Raw genomic sequence first — 15,745 nt, forward strand, 5'->3', positions numbered from 1 at the left:
GAAAAGACCTTACAGTGTTGATATCCCCTATTTTAATTGTAAAAATGCCTTTCTTAATGAGGAGCCGATAAATAGAAATGGTGGAGAGCAAGTCCCTCTCCATATTCCCCAACCTATCTCAACTTCAAAACATAACTTCTAATCATTGGTAGTTATTATTATGTTATAAAGAGCCAAAATAGCTTAAGGTATATTAGGTTTCCTGATGACATGAATAATGTTTATTTTTGAAATTGCAGTCACCTAAATTCAGCCTACATTTCCCAGAAACCCTTTTTGTGATGGGTCAAAGCAGTCAAAACCAAGAGAGGAGAAGCCTGTGAGCACTCAGTGGAGCGTTGGAAAAATAAGTCTTCTTGTAAAGAGACCACCTGTTCAAACACTCCATGTTGACAGTCTGGCAGCATGGGAGAAAGACTTTTCTAGCAAAGAACATGCAAGATGGAGTCCAATATTCAAAATACTGAGGAAACCAGGTACAATTAAAGAGGCTGTAACATATGTAAGTTGACTGACGTAGATCACTTATTTGGATTGGCTGTTGCTTTATTCATTTTGCTTTATAACCAAGATCTATTTTTAACACTCCTAACATCTACCTTTATAGCTACAGCTCGATAAAGGTTATATTTTTAAAACTCTCACATTGGATGTAGGCGTTTCAAGCAAAGTCAAAATTTATTGCCTGTTCCCAATTGTCCTTGACAGAGTGGTGGGAAGCAGCTTTCTTCAGCCTCTGCTGTCCATTCGGAGCTGGGTAGTTGTGAGGTAGGTACACCCACAGTGCTGTAAGGAGGGGAACTCGCTGATTTTTACCCAACAACAGTGAAGGAACGGTAATATATTTCCTCATCAGGAGGGTGAATGGCTTGGAGGGGAACTTATAGGTGACGGTGTTCCCATGTATCTGTGCCTTTGTGTTTCCAGGTGGTAGACCTTCTGAGTCTGTAAGATGTTAACCTAACAAACGTGGGTAAAAAGCAGTCCTTGGAAACTTGACAAGTTAATGGATTCTAATACAGCAAGGGCAGGGGAATTACCTAAAGTGTGATGTCACATGGTATCATGGAAACAGAAATTCCTGCCTTGATTTCATAGATGTTTTATGAACAGCGAATACGGAAGTTGCTCACCTAACTACGGATCAAAATGAATGATAGTTCATAGGTTTCTGATAAAGCAATTAATTTTGTTACTTGGAGTAACTGTGCAGGCAACTGTGGACACTTAAACAGAAGAAATAGAAGCAGGAGTAGGCCATTTATGACTCCCAAACCTAATTCATTATTCAGTAAGATTGTGGCTGATCTGACCCTGTCTTCAACTTCTTTTTCATGCCAACTCCTCATAACCCTCAACTCCTGATATTTTAAAAATCTACCCATGCCCTCTTTAAACAATTTTAATCATCTAACTTCCACAGTTCCCTGCAGGAGAGAATTCCAAATAATCATTACTCTCTGGGAGGATAAATTCCTATGCACCTCAGTATAAAATATGTGCCCCCTCTAACTATATCCCCCTTGTTTGAGGTTCTCCCACTAGTGGAAGTATCTTTAACATCTACACTGTCAAGCTGCCCTCTGTATCTTTTATGTATCCTAAAGATCAACTCTCATTCTTTTAACTCTCACAAAAAAAAGACCTAAGCTGTTTAGCCATTTGGATACAGAGAGAACAAGCCATTTGGATATAGAATTGGGTCGAGGGTAGAAGATAGAGAGTGGTGGCGGAGGATTGCTTTTCAGACTGGAGGCTTGTGACCAGTGGTATGCCTCAACGATCAGCTTACACGTCCACTGCTTTTCATCCTTTATGTAAATGATTTGAATGTGACAATAGGAGGTATGGTTAGTAAGTTTGGAGAATACACCAAAATTGAATGTGTAGTGGTCAGCAATGAAGGTTAACTTAGAGTACAAGGGGATCTTGATCAGATGGGCTGAGGAGTGGCAGATGGAGTTTTATTTAGATAAATGTGAGGTGCTACATTTTGGAAAGGTAAATCTTAGCAGGACTTATACACATAAGGTAAGGTCCTGGGGAGTGTTGCTGAACAAAGAGTGCAGGTTCGTAGTTCCTTGAAAGTTGACTCGCAGGTAGATAGGATTGTGAAGAAGGCATTTGGTATGTTTTCTTTTATTGGTCAGAGATAGGAGTTTGGAGGTCATGATGTGGCTGTACAAGACATTGGTTAGGCCACTTCTGGAATACTGTGTGCAATTCTAGTCTTCCCTCCTATTGGAAGGACCTTGTGAAACTTGAAAGGGTTCAGAAAAGATTAACAAGGATGTTGCCCGGGTTGGAGGATTTAAACTAGAGGGAGAGGCTGAATAGGCTTGAGTTGTTTTCCCTGGAGCATTGGAGGCTGAGGGGTGACCTTATAGAGGTTTATAAAATCATGAAGGACTTGGGTACGGTAAATAGACAAGGTCTTTTCCCTAGGGTAGGGGAGTTCAGAACTAGGGGGCAATGTTTTTACACAGACAGTACTGCGTGTTTGGAATGAGCTGCCAGAGGAAGTGGTGGATGCTTGTACAATTACAGCATTTCAAAGGCATCTGGATGGGTGTGAGATTCGGAAGGGTTTGGTGGGATATGGACCAAGTCCTGGCAAATGGGACTAGGCTAGGATATCTGGTCAGCGTGAACAAGTTGGACCGAAGAGTCTGTTTCTGTGATGATGTACATATCTATGACTACTTACAAACATATTTGTAAATAAACAAGACACAAGTATTGTGAGTGGGAAAGAAAAAAAAATTCAAAATAGCACAGTTCTATAAGCAGTCCAGATCACAAACATCAGCAAATTGTTTCATTTTGGCTTTCTTTCAACTCCTTCCAATTCTTTGTTAATGTCATGAGGTTGTGGATAGAGTTACTCTCAGTCTTTTAACTAACTGCTTGAGGATTTGTACTTTCACTGACTCTGAAGGTTGTCTTCCTTTTTCCCCATCTATAAAGGATTTGCAATAAGAACATCTTCAAGAGAAAGTTGAGGGAGAATAGGGAATTTTCTTTTACTTCTTCACACACAATGGTGAGAGAGAGAGAGAGAGATAGATGGATGCTTTCTCTTCCCAGATGGACACTTTCTCCATTTCTTTCTGGGATTTATATATTAATTAACTAAAACCTCTTCTCCATTCTTACAGATTAATAGTTATCTAGCATTGTTCAATACTTTCATATAAGTTGGATGACCCTTTGATCTTTACATATAAATTCTGTGTCTAATGTATTCAGTCTCACTAGCTGCCTGACAAAGAAATGGGGCTCTGAAAGCTTGCTGTTCCAAATAAACCTGTTGGACTATAACCCAGTGGTGTATGATTTTTGGTAAAGTTAGGCGGCATTGTAGACCTTGTAGATAATATCATAAAATTAAAAAAGGGCTTTGACAGTATAGATGAATTGGCAAAACTATGACAGATGGAGTTCAGGTTATCCATTGTGGATCGAGAAAGCATAGATCATGGGAACTTATTGAATTGAATCGAATTGAATTTATAGTCACGTGTACCGAGGTATAGTGAAAAGCTTTGTCTTGTGAGCAACACAGGCAGATCACAGAGTTAAGTAGCATAGATAGTAAATAATAGATTCAGATGTCATATCATTGTCCTTCACTCCTCCCTAAAACATCTTGACACCTAGAACAGCTACATAAGAATCCTACTTATTGACTGCAGTTCAGCCTTCAACACTATTCTCGCCTCAAGACTAGATTACTAAACTAGTAATCTTGTGATTACTAAACTAGTGATCTTGGACTAAGCCCCACTTTCTGCAACTGGATCCTCAGTTTCCTGATCCACAGGCCACAATCAGTGAAGATTGGGGACGATATTTCATCCTCACCAACACTCAACAATGGAGCCCCCCCAGAGATGCATACTCAGCTCCCTACTGTACTCACTGTGTACCCATGACTGCGTCGCCACATACCAGATTAAAGCCATTTACAAGTTCGTTGATGATACCACCATAGTCGGTCGAATCTCAGATGGCAATGAAACAGACTACAGACGGGAGGTGGAAGACCTGGAAAAATGGTGCACTGAGAACAACGTGTATATTGTTTCCAGTGATGATGATGATCCCAACGATATCTTGATTACGTTCCGCGTGGTCATAGAGGAGAGATCAAGGTTGTTTTTGTTGTTATCTTTTTTCTAATTACTGAATAATTTTGAACTAATTTAATGTATATAACATAGCCCTCCCCCACTTTTTGTTTTAAAAGGAATAGGAATGTGAACCCCATGTGGAATGTTAAGTCAGGTTTTAGAGGCCTGGTAGGCTCCAATCTCAGTTTATGATCTTGGAGTGGTCAGAAAAGACTGAAATGAGGCGGTCATCGTGACCAATAAATTAAGTGTAAGGACAAAGTGGGTTGTAACCTGTGAAGGAAGTTTGAAGACGAAGATGAAGGAAATGTGAAGATGAAGATGAAATGGCTGTTATGATCATGGGCAGAATCTGATATGGAGATTATATCCAATGAATGACGCTAGGGAAACCAAAGAATTGTAATCTTGTTAATCCCATCAGCACATCCAAGAATAAGAGTTAGTCCCAATGGGACCACAGAGACTTGTGAAATGCATGTGAGTTTGGACCATCAGAAACAGTTGCACCTTGCCTTGGGTGGCTATCACAAGCTGTTTCATCATCTGGATTAATGAATTAATGCATTTGTTAAATAGACAGCCAACAGTGACTCCCTTTATCCCTGGTCACTGTGGCTGTGAGTGAAGCTACACATGAGCTCTACATTCTCACACATACTGTCCTATGTTCCCCTGCTGTGTCCCCCTGTCTCTTCCTGTTGCTGTGTAAGATGGAACTGGGTTCCTTTGATAAGAATTCCCCTTCTCCCTCTATTCATCCACACCGGACCCTGGTTGGAGATTCGGAAAGGAAGCAGTTTCCCTTCTTTCTCTGTTCTACTCTTGTTTAGTTCATGAACTTCTTTCTCCCACACATGGGACATTCTTCCCAGCACCCATGCCACATAGTGGCTTAGCTCTGCAGGATCGAAATTCATATATGCCTTCCTGCTCTCTTCGGTGGCTTGGAAAACTGTAACTCCTGGTCCACTTAGCTGAGTCAGCCTTAGATAACTGACCCCTGTTTAAGTCTCAAAAAATGCACCCATAAACAACTGGCAGAGGCAGTAAATGTCACCCTTTCCTTTGTCTGCACTTGTTTAACCCGTCTACCCAATTGCTGTTAGGATCACCTTTTCCATATCGTTGATGGTTCCATCACCTGCATTTAGTGGGGCTGGGACTGCAGACTGCACTGATTGGCTCAGATACATTACAATGAGTTTTTCTTCCTTTCTCTCATCCAACCCATGTAAACTTTTGTTGCCTGACCCTTTCAAAGAATATAAATGGATCAGCCATGGCTCAAATCTGGAAAGGTTTTAGCAATTTCTGCAAATTGTACCACCGTAAATGTGGTGGGGAATGTTATTGCTGAGCCATCAGTGGTTCCCCCTCCCCCGCAGTCCGTCTGTCTGTGGTAATTGGGTTCATTGTGACAGGGGATGTCCCCAGGAGTGCTGAAAGAGTTGACTTCTCTGGGAAGGGTGGGGGCTGACCCCAAGCCTCCGTGTAATGGCGTATTGCTGCGTGTCTTTCCTGAGCTCATCCCAGTCTATCTCCTATCTTTCTCTTTCCTCTTTGACTTTCCCATATGTGCATTGTTGATTGAGAGTTCGGCTTTTAATTTCTTAATCTCATGCAGGCACTTAGTGTGGTTTGAGGTTACCTGTTTCTTCCTCCTATCTGCCTGGTGCATTACCTTTACTGAACCTGCACATTTATTTCTTAATTGACTCACTTCCTTCTCAGTGACCTCTTTAGCTGACACTGTGCGCTGGGTATCTTGGGATGCTCTCTCACACTTGGTTTGGAATTCCCCCATGTGTAGTAGATTTGCTTGATTTCTTTGGTCCTCAGCTGTGTTTTTCAGTTATAACTCCGTGATTTCCCTTTTTACGTCCTCTAATACTTTACAGACTGTTTTCAGTTATAAATATATAAAATTGAAAAGGGTGGCTAAGGTAGACATAGGTCCCTTGCAGGATGAGAAAGGGGAATTAATATTGGGTAATGCTGAAATGGCCGAGGCCTTGATTAACTATTTTGTGTCAGTCTTCACAGTGGAAGATGTGTCTAACATGATATTAAGGTTATGATGGGAGGTGAGGACCTCAATTCAGTTATTATCACTAAAGGGATGGTGTTAAGCAGACTTGAGGGTCTAAAAGTAGATAAATCCTCTGGTCCTGATCACAAGGTGCTGAAAGAAATGGTGAAAACTATAGTAGATGCGCTAATGGTAATTTACCAAAATTTATAGGACTCTGGGCAAGTCCCAGTGGATTGGAGGAGAGCGAATGTCACGCTGCTGTTTTAAAAAAAGGTGTAGGCAAAAGGCAGGTAACTATCGGCCACTTAATTTAACATTTGTATTCCAGGAAAATGCTGGAGGCTATCATTAAAGAAGAAATAGTGAGACATTGGGATGGAAAGGGTTCCAACATGCGAATGCAGCTTGGATTCAGGAAGGGAAGGTGGTGTTTGACAATCTTTGAGGATGTAACAAGCATGGTGGATGGAGGGGAACAGGTGGATGTTGTATACTTGGATTTACAGAAAGTGTTCAATAAGGTGCTGCATAAAAGACTGATCCATAAGATAAGCATGCATGGTGTTGCAGTGAATTAGCATGGATAGACGACTGGTTAACCAATAGAAAGCTAGAGTTGGGCTAAGAGGGTGTTTCTTTGGTTGGAGATTTTTGGTGAGAGGGGTGCCGCAGGGGTTGGTGTTGGGCTGGCAACTGTTCATAATGCATATAAATGGTTTGGAAAATGAGACTGAGTTTGCTGATGACATTAAATTGAGTGGAAAGGCAAACTGTCCAAGAGGATGTGAAGGGTGTGCAAAGAGAGTTAGAATGATCGAATCCCTAGAATCATAGGATCCCTGCAGTGTGGAAACAGAGCATTTGGCCCAACAAGTTCACACTGACCCTCTGAAGAGTACCCTACCCAGACCCATTCCCCTTCCCTATTACTCTACATTTACCCCTGACTAAAATACCTAATCTACACATCCCTGAACACTATGAGAAATTTAGCATGGCCAATCATCCAACCATCTAAGTTAGATAGGTTAAGTGAGTGGACAAGGGCCTGGCAGATGGATTGCAATGTTGGTATATGTGAGGTTGTTTATTTTGGAAGTAAAAATGATAGGTCAGAGTGCTATTTAAATGGTGAAAGATTGCAGCATGTTGTTGTGCAGAGGGACTTAGGAATGCTCATTCATGAATTGCTAAAAGTTGATTTGCAGGTGCAACAGGTAATCAGGAAGATAAATGGAATATTCCTTGCTGAGAGATTGAATTTAAGAACAGGGAGGTTCTGCTGCAATTTTGTACAAGGTGATGGTGAGGCTGCACCTGCAGTATTGTGAGCAGTTCTGGTCTCCTTGCTTGAGGAAGGATATACTGGCTTTGAAGGTGTGCAGAGGAGGTTCACCACATTTATTTCAGAGATGAAGGGGTTAGCCTATGAGGAGAGATTGAGCCGTCTGGGACGCTCAAATTTAGAAGAATGAGAGGGGATCTTCTGGAAACGTATAAAATTATGAAAGGGATAGATGAGACTCAGGCAGGCAAGTTGTTTCCGCTGCTGGGTGTGAGTAGGACTAGGGAGACATGGCCTCAAGATTAGGGAGAATAGATTAAGGACAGATGAGGAGGAACTGCTTTTCCCAGAGAGTAGTGAATCTATGGAATTCTCTGCCCAAGGAAGCAGTAGAAGTAGCATCAGTAAATATATTCAAGACACAATATATTCAAGTTAGATGGGTTTTTGCATGGTAGAGGAATTAAGGGTTATGGGGATAATGCAGTTAGGAGGAGTTGAGACGATAGATATCTCAGCTATGATTTTAATGAATGGTGAGCAGACTCAACGGACCAAATGACCTACTCGTACTTCTATTACTATGATTCAAAGTTTGTGAGAAGATTTATAGCTCGGGTGCTTGTTGTGGTTCTGTTCACTGAGCTGGGAATTTGTGTTGCAGACGTTTCATCCCCTGTCTAGATGACATCCTCAGTGCTTGGGAGCCTCCTGTGAAGCGCTTCTGTGATGTTTCCTCCGGCATTTATAGTTGTTTGTCTCTGCTGCTTACAGTTGTCAGTTCCAGCTGTCCACTGCAGTGGCCGGTATATTGGGTCCAGGTCGATATGTTTGTTGATAGAATCTGTGGATGAATGCCATGCCTCTAGGAATCCCCTGGCTGTTCTCTGTTTGGCTTGTCCTATAATAGTAGTGTTGTTCCAGTCGAACTCATGTTGCCTGTCATCTGCATGTGTGGCTACTAAGGATAGCTGGTTGTGTCGTTTCGTGGCTAGCTGGTGTTCATGGATACAGATCGTTAGCTGTCTTCCTGTTTGTCCTATGTAGTGTTTTGTGCAGTCCTTGCATGGGATTTTGTACACTACAGCAGGAAAAACATCTTCCGGCAAGTCAGCGGATATCTCTGGGAGAGGGAGAAGCTCCTCCAAGCTCCACTCAGAAAGTGGAAATTACAGAAAATGGGATTTCCACCAAGACCTCGTGTCAGGTGACATGGATGAAGTAGGATGTAGTTTGGGGTCGCTCCTCGGGAATGTAGTAAATTTATATATTTTGGTTTCCTAAATTTGGTCGTTACATGCCTTTTTTACTCCATTTGGCTATTTTTTCTAAACACGACCCATTTTTACCTGTATCCTTTCAAATGGCAACTTGTTGAACAAAAATTGAGTCAGCCAAGTCCGGTTGTGCTAGGCTGCACCATTTGCCTAAGCCTGAATTTCTGGAGAAGCCGGATACTAATAAAGCCATATTACCTAGCATTAAGGACACGATGGACGATATGTGGGCTGTAATCATTACCAAGTTTGAATCCAAAATTTCAGAGACGGTTAAAAAGGAGTTAACAACTGCACTGAAGCCACTGGAGGAAAAGGTTTCTTCGCAATGTGGGACTATTTTGGACCTGGAACAACAGCTAATAAGCATAATAACCAGACAGCTAACCTCCAAGTGAATGTTAGTGTGTTATCTGCTATGATCGAGTCTCTGACTAAGAAATGTGAAGACTTGGAGGCGCACTCCAAGTGGAGGGTCCTCGCTCCACTCAATTTATGGCCCAGCCTATACAGGATTTGCTCAGACCTGAGGCTAAACCCGTGTTGGACAGGGCTGATCGCACTCTGCGTACTAAACTGAAAGAAAGCAAGTTATCTTGCCAAAGGTCATCAACCAGTTTCAAGTGAGAAACCAGATTCTACGCCGTGCTGAAGGTGATTCTCCCCTTGTATATAATGGAAGAAGAGTATACATTTTTCTGGATTTAACCCTGATTGTGGCTAAGCAGTATGTGGCTTTTAGGTGAAAGTGAGGACTGCAGATGCTGGAGATCAGAGTCAAGATTAGAGTGTTGCTGGAAAAACACAGCAGGTCAGGCAGCATCTGAGGAGCAGGAAAATCGACGTTTCAGGCAAAAGCCCTTCATCATTCCTGAAACGTCGGAATGCTGCCTGACCTGCTGTGCTTTTCCAGCACCAATCTAATCTTTACCCTGAGTATGTGGCTTTTGCCAAGGTAAAGAAGAAACTACATTCATGACTAAACGCTAAATTTGGCCTTCGTTATCCTACGATATTACACATCATTTTGCCCAGCAGCCGAGCTCATAGGTTTGATGACCCAGGTCGGGCTATGGACTTTGTGAATAAAAACCTTCAAAAGATTGCGGTTCCAGAGCCAGAAAGATGTTTGGGCTTAACTAAGCCGATTAGACATTAGCTTTATGCTACCACAGACAAAGACTACATTTCCCATTGTGGAGATGAAGGTGGTTCGTATGCTGTATTTACAGACTTGGATTTGGTATTCTTCTTATATTTGATTTCATCGTCAAGAAGTACATGTTTTCTTACTCAAGAATTTATTTTGTCAAAAGGTTGATCTGTTTGTACCAAAGAATGTAGAATGTAATTGTTTAACTGTGTATAGCACATATTTTTAATACATTTACATTTTTAGTCATTTTTGCTTTGTAGTTTTGGTACAGTTAACTTTTACATTCCCTGAAGCCGCCATGTCGCTCATATGAGCTACAAAAGATGACAGGTTTTTTTTTTACTATGGAGCAAGAGAGCACGCACCAATCTAGAGGGTGTTTCTTCTGGGAGGGGGGAGAGGTTGGTGGGTGGGGGCAATGCTGCTATGGGGGGTGGTGGAGTTTGTTTTGTTTTGATGGGAATAGGAAGGGAGGGTGGCACATACCTCACTTTTACAAGTGACGTATCTCTTTATCTCATTGCATTTTGGGATTTTACGGATATGCTTCATCACCTTTGGTAGGCGGAGACATTAAATTTGGTAGTCTGAATTGCAAAGGCCTGAACAATCCAATTAAATGCAATAGGTTTTACATTATTCATGCTATCGTAATGTCCTTATAATTTCTTTACAACAAACCCACTTGAAAAATATAGTCATGATTTGGAGATGTCGGTGTTGGACTGGAATATGCAAAGTTAAAAATCACACAAACACCAGGTTACAGTCCAACAGGTTTAATTGGAAGCATACTAGCTTTCGGAGCGACACTCCTTCATCAGGTGAGCCCTGAAGAAGGCTCATTCCCGAAACGTCGATTCTCCTGCTCCTTGGATGCTGCCTGACCTGCTGTGCTTTTCCAGCAGCATTTTCAGCTCTGAATCCTCACTTAGACCATTCTTCGTCTGTTCCAAGTGCTCAGTCCAAATTAAGACTTTTTTGAAGGAGTTTAATGTTGTGGATCCCTAGCAGTTCTTTAATCCCTCTGAAAAGGATTTTTTTTTCGCATGTCTACTACACTTTTACATGTATTGATTTCTTTTTGGTGGATGACAGACTGCTCACGTTCTTTTCTGGTTGCAAATATGATTTGATTGTTTTATCAGACTATGCGTCTGTCTCTTTGACCATTCGCTTTCAGAAGTTTCTTAATACATGCCCACCTTGGCATCTCAATACATACTCTTAGAGGAAGATTTTGTTAATTTTGTCTCTCAAGGGATAGATTTTTAAAATATAATTAAGAAAATCCCAGACATCACAGCTTCCTTGCTGTGGGAAACCCTGAAGACTTTCGTCCGGGTGAAATAATTTCTTATGCAGCAAATATATTTCTTGCAAACATTTCTGCAAATATCTATTTCTGCAAGTTTGCTCAAAAACTGCATGAATCCACGAAGGATTCTGTAAATTCCTTTTTTAGATTAGAATCAGTCTGAACATTAGGGCACAGACAGCTTCGCACAGGGCACCTCACACCTTCAGTGCATTATCTGGGCCAACATGGCACGTATTGTTAAAGTTCACTTAAGAATGTGACTTTAAGAATGTTCTGGAATTTGCATATGAAAGAACTGAAACCAATGTGCCATTCTAAACGATGAGAGACCTAACAAACAATATATAATTTCAGTTACATCACACTGTAAACTTTTGTAAAAATTCTGTTTCCTACAATCTTATACTCCACAACCATGGTGGGCGGCACAGTGACACAGTGGTTAGCACTGCTGTCTCACAGCGCCTGAGACCCGGGTTCAATTCCAGACTCAGGCGACTGACTGTGTGGAGTTTGCACATTCTCCCCGTGTCTGCGTGGGTTTCCTCCGGGTGCTCCGGTTTCCTTCCACAGTCCAAAGATGTGCGGGTCAGGTGAATTGGCCATGCTAAATTGCCCATGCTAAATTGCCCGTAGTGTTAGGTAAGGGGTAAGTGTAGGGGTATGGGTGAGTTGCGCTTCGGCGGGTCGGTGTGGACTTGTTGGGCCGAAGGGCCTGTTTCCGCACGAAGTAATCTAATCTAATCTAATCTAAAACCACCTGATGAAGGAGCAGCGCTCTGAAAGTTAGTGCTTCCAAATGAACCTGTTGGACTACCTAGTACTGTGTGATTTTTAACTTGGTACACCCCAGTCCAATACCAGCACCTCCAAATCAAAAAAGAAAAATTGATATGGTTAGCACAACGTCTGTTTCAATTAGACTCTCTTTATGCAAGCTCTACGTCTTCAGAAGTATATAAAGAATGCATATCCCTACAGGCCATGTTATAATGTCCCAATACACCACTAAGCTTTTACTTCACTCTAGGTCTAAAGTTTATGAACAAGGAGATAGAACTGGTAAATTGTTGGCACATCACTTGCACCAAATGTCCTTATCTCAATTAATCCCACACATCAAAACTAATTCAGGTGTCATGTCAGACCCGTTAGAAATCCACAAAACTTTTAAGGAATTTTACGTTTCAGTTTATTAATCTGAATGTTCTTCTGCTACAGCAGATTTTGATAAGATTAACATTCCTACTTTTGATCAAAATGTGGCAAAGGAATTGGAACAACCAATCACAACAATAGAACTTGAGGCTTTAGGGAAAATATTGTTTCTTGGATCTAACTCCTCTATACATCACCACAGGCTTCTGTCAGGACCATTAACATGAGTTCTAGTTACTTCTATATTTATTGTTCCACAAGACAAATTTGTCCTTTGAGTCCACTGCTGTTTGCCATTGTACTTGAACCTCTGTCTGTTGCTCTGTGGACTCACCTTGATTTCTCTGGCATCATTAGAAATGGTGTGGAGTTCAAGGTTGCCCTTGATGAAGATCACCTTTTGCTATTTGTCTCAAACTTACCACTCTCCATTCCCACTGGACTTTCAGTTTTGGAATCTTTCAGGAAGATTTCTGTGTATAAATTGATGTTTAGCAAAAGTGAGATATTTGCAATCAATAAGCCTGCCAGGGAATACCCACTAGATGACTTACCATTTAAAATTGCCAACTCTAGTTTTATTTATCTTGGTGTATACATGACAGATACACTAGGCAATTTGTACAGGAAAAAGTTTGAACCATTACTGGTACAAATTAAACTAGACTTCAAACGATGGTCTCCCCTTAATTTGTCTGTTGCTGCTAGAATTAATTCCATTAAAATGAATATTTTTCCACAATTTTCTCATTTATTTCAATACCAACTTTACTCCCTCTTTCCTTTTTCCATAAAGTTGATAGTCTCATTCTTGAATTTATTTGGGATAAAATAAATTAAATTACGAAAACAGTTGTTACAGAGGCCTAAGATACTTGGTGGAATGAAGCTGCTGAATATTTTGTTTTATTATTGGGCAGAAAACATTAGAAATTTGAACTGTTGGCTCCAATATGAGAACCTTGGTGCTCTCCGAATTTGATAGATTAGATTAGATTCCCTACAGTGTGGAAACATTTCCCTACATTTACCCCTGACTAATGCACCTAACACTACAGGCAACTTAACATGGCCAATTCACCTAACCTGCACATCTTTGGACTGTGGGGGGAAACCAACGCAAACTCCACACAGAGAGTCGTCCAAGGCTGGAATTGAACCTGGGACCCTGGTTCTGTGAGGCAGCAATGCTCACCACTGAGCCACAGTACCACCCCATGGTGGACTGTTGGTTGACTATTGAGGCAAATTCCACCCACACCGTAACATAGTAGGCTTTATTGCATTCACCTCTCCTTTCTTCAACCTCTACTTACACAAGCAAAGTAATTGTTTTATCTTGTCTTAAAACTTGGTTTCGATTTAACTGACATTTTGGCTTTCAGTCGTTTTCTACTAAGGCACCATTGGTGGCAAATGATATTTTTCTCTCACCTTTAGTGGACAGTTCCTTTTCTAGTTGGGCTACGTCGGGAATAAAAACTATGAAAAATATATGTGTTGGTGGCATTTTTGCATCTTTTCAACAATTAGTTGATAGGTTTTCAGTTCCTAAAAGCCACTTACTTAGCTCCAAGTTTACAGTTTTGTCCGTAGTTCAGGTTTTCCCCACCCTTTCTAATGATTCTGATTTTTTTCATCTTTCTAGAATCCCTTTCTTCATTAAAGGGGGCTCTTTCATCTATTTATCAAACATTCATAAAGTATGCTCAGATTCTCTTGATTCTGTTAAAGCAAATCTGGAAGAGGTAATTCCAGGTAACGTGTGAGATGAGATTTTACAAAGGGTGCACAGTTTTATTCAATGCAAGATTCTACACTCTGCCCACTACACCAAAGCTCGACTTGCAAAAATATTTGAGGAGGTGTGTCCGTCCTGTGATCGGTGTCAACAAACACCAGCAAAGCATATGCTCTGGTTCTGGTTTTACCCTTCTTTAAGTAGATACCAGACTGATATCTTTGACACCTTATCAAAGGTATCTGGCGAAAATGTTACTCCTTATGCTATTGTCACTTTGTTTGGGGTGTCACCATTTTTACCTAATCTTTCTTCCTCTGCAAAATACATGATAGCATTCACTAGCCTATTGGCCAGAAGATTGATATTGTTAAAATGGAAATCCTTAATTCTGCCTACTCATACACTCTGCGTTAGAGTTGTGCTATACTTCCTTAAATTAGAAAAGATTATCCATATCTGGCTCCTTTTATAAAAATCTGGAAGCCTTTCCTTTCATATGTTAAGGGTGTTGTCTTTTTAACTGTTCCAGACTGAGGTATCTTCTATTGTGGCAATTTCTTTCTCTTTTTTTTTCTTTTGCTAATGCAGTCATCCTACTGCTGGTCGAATTTATTATGGTTTTTGTGCTTTGCATATGTTTATTTATTAGGGTTGTTTGTCACTTTTTATCTTTTTTGTATTTTGGGGCAAGTATATACCATGGGGAGGGTGGTCGGGGTTTTGTTTTCAGTTGTTTATTGCTTGTGGTTACACCTTGTTCTACTGTCATTTTTTTTAAAGAAAAATCAATAAAAATCAAAAAGAGCAATGATACAGTGATGAATTCCTGCTCTGTCCCAAACAGCACATCATTGCTGCAACTTTTTCAACTTTGATAGCCAGCTTCCCTTATATTTTCCTAAAATCAACCCAATATTTTTGTCCGAGGGATCCTGATCCCTTTTCTTCACTACAGCAAAATTCTGCCCATATAGGCCACTTTTTCTTAGTAATGAATTGCCTTAGCTTCTTTTCCCATATGGGACAATCTTCTACTCTGGTGTCTTTCTCTGCCATTCTCGATTAACTAAAGGGTATAGGGTGTGGATCAGACTGAGGGTACAGCTTTCACTATGTTCCGGTCCTAATCCCACCAGGTCTCTGCCGACATTCGGTGTTTTACCTTACCTATTTGACTAAGGATCCCACACACAAAGGAAGCAGTCATTTGCTTGATCAGATGTAATTACCTGTTGGCTTTATCTTTCAAAGAACAGTTGAGTTTAGACCTTTCTATTCCCTTTGATTTACTTGAATCCCTGGCCTTCTCGTAGGGCAGCTGTCCTCTCAATCAGCTCAGACAAAATCTCAAGGAATATTATGTTCCACAGACCTCAACTTCTTATTGAGGTCCCATCTGGGGTGCCAATTTGTTGCGCCTGCCACACAGTATGTTTTAACTCCTGTATTTAGCAAAGAAACTGCACGTCAACTCTTAATAATAAACAATTATTTAACACAGTTAATTTATAGTGTATTTTGTTGTTATAGTATTAACAATTTACACTATAAATCTCATCAACTATCTTGTGCTTTAACTTAACCCCCAATGATCATATACCACCACACTAAATGTTGGCCTTGATCTATATGGCAA

The 15,745-nt window shown here is 40.8% G+C and overlaps 1 protein-coding gene across 1 annotated transcript in view; it reads left to right on the forward strand.

Moving 5' to 3' along the window:
- Positions 1-340: 340 nt before the first annotated feature.
- Positions 341-15,745, forward strand: part of LOC132818041 (neutral alpha-glucosidase C-like) — a 125,201-nt gene continuing 109,796 nt past the window's right edge. Inside the window, exon 1 of the mRNA XM_060828649.1 lies at positions 341-476. Within this exon, the coding sequence (XP_060684632.1) occupies positions 442-476 (35 nt within the window). The 5' untranslated portion in view covers positions 341-441. The remainder of the gene's footprint in view (positions 477-15,745) is intronic.

Source organism: Hemiscyllium ocellatum, chromosome 8 (assembly GCF_020745735.1).
Source record: "Hemiscyllium ocellatum isolate sHemOce1 chromosome 8, sHemOce1.pat.X.cur, whole genome shotgun sequence".
In the NCBI taxonomy this organism is placed as follows: domain Eukaryota; kingdom Metazoa; phylum Chordata; class Chondrichthyes; order Orectolobiformes; family Hemiscylliidae; genus Hemiscyllium; species Hemiscyllium ocellatum.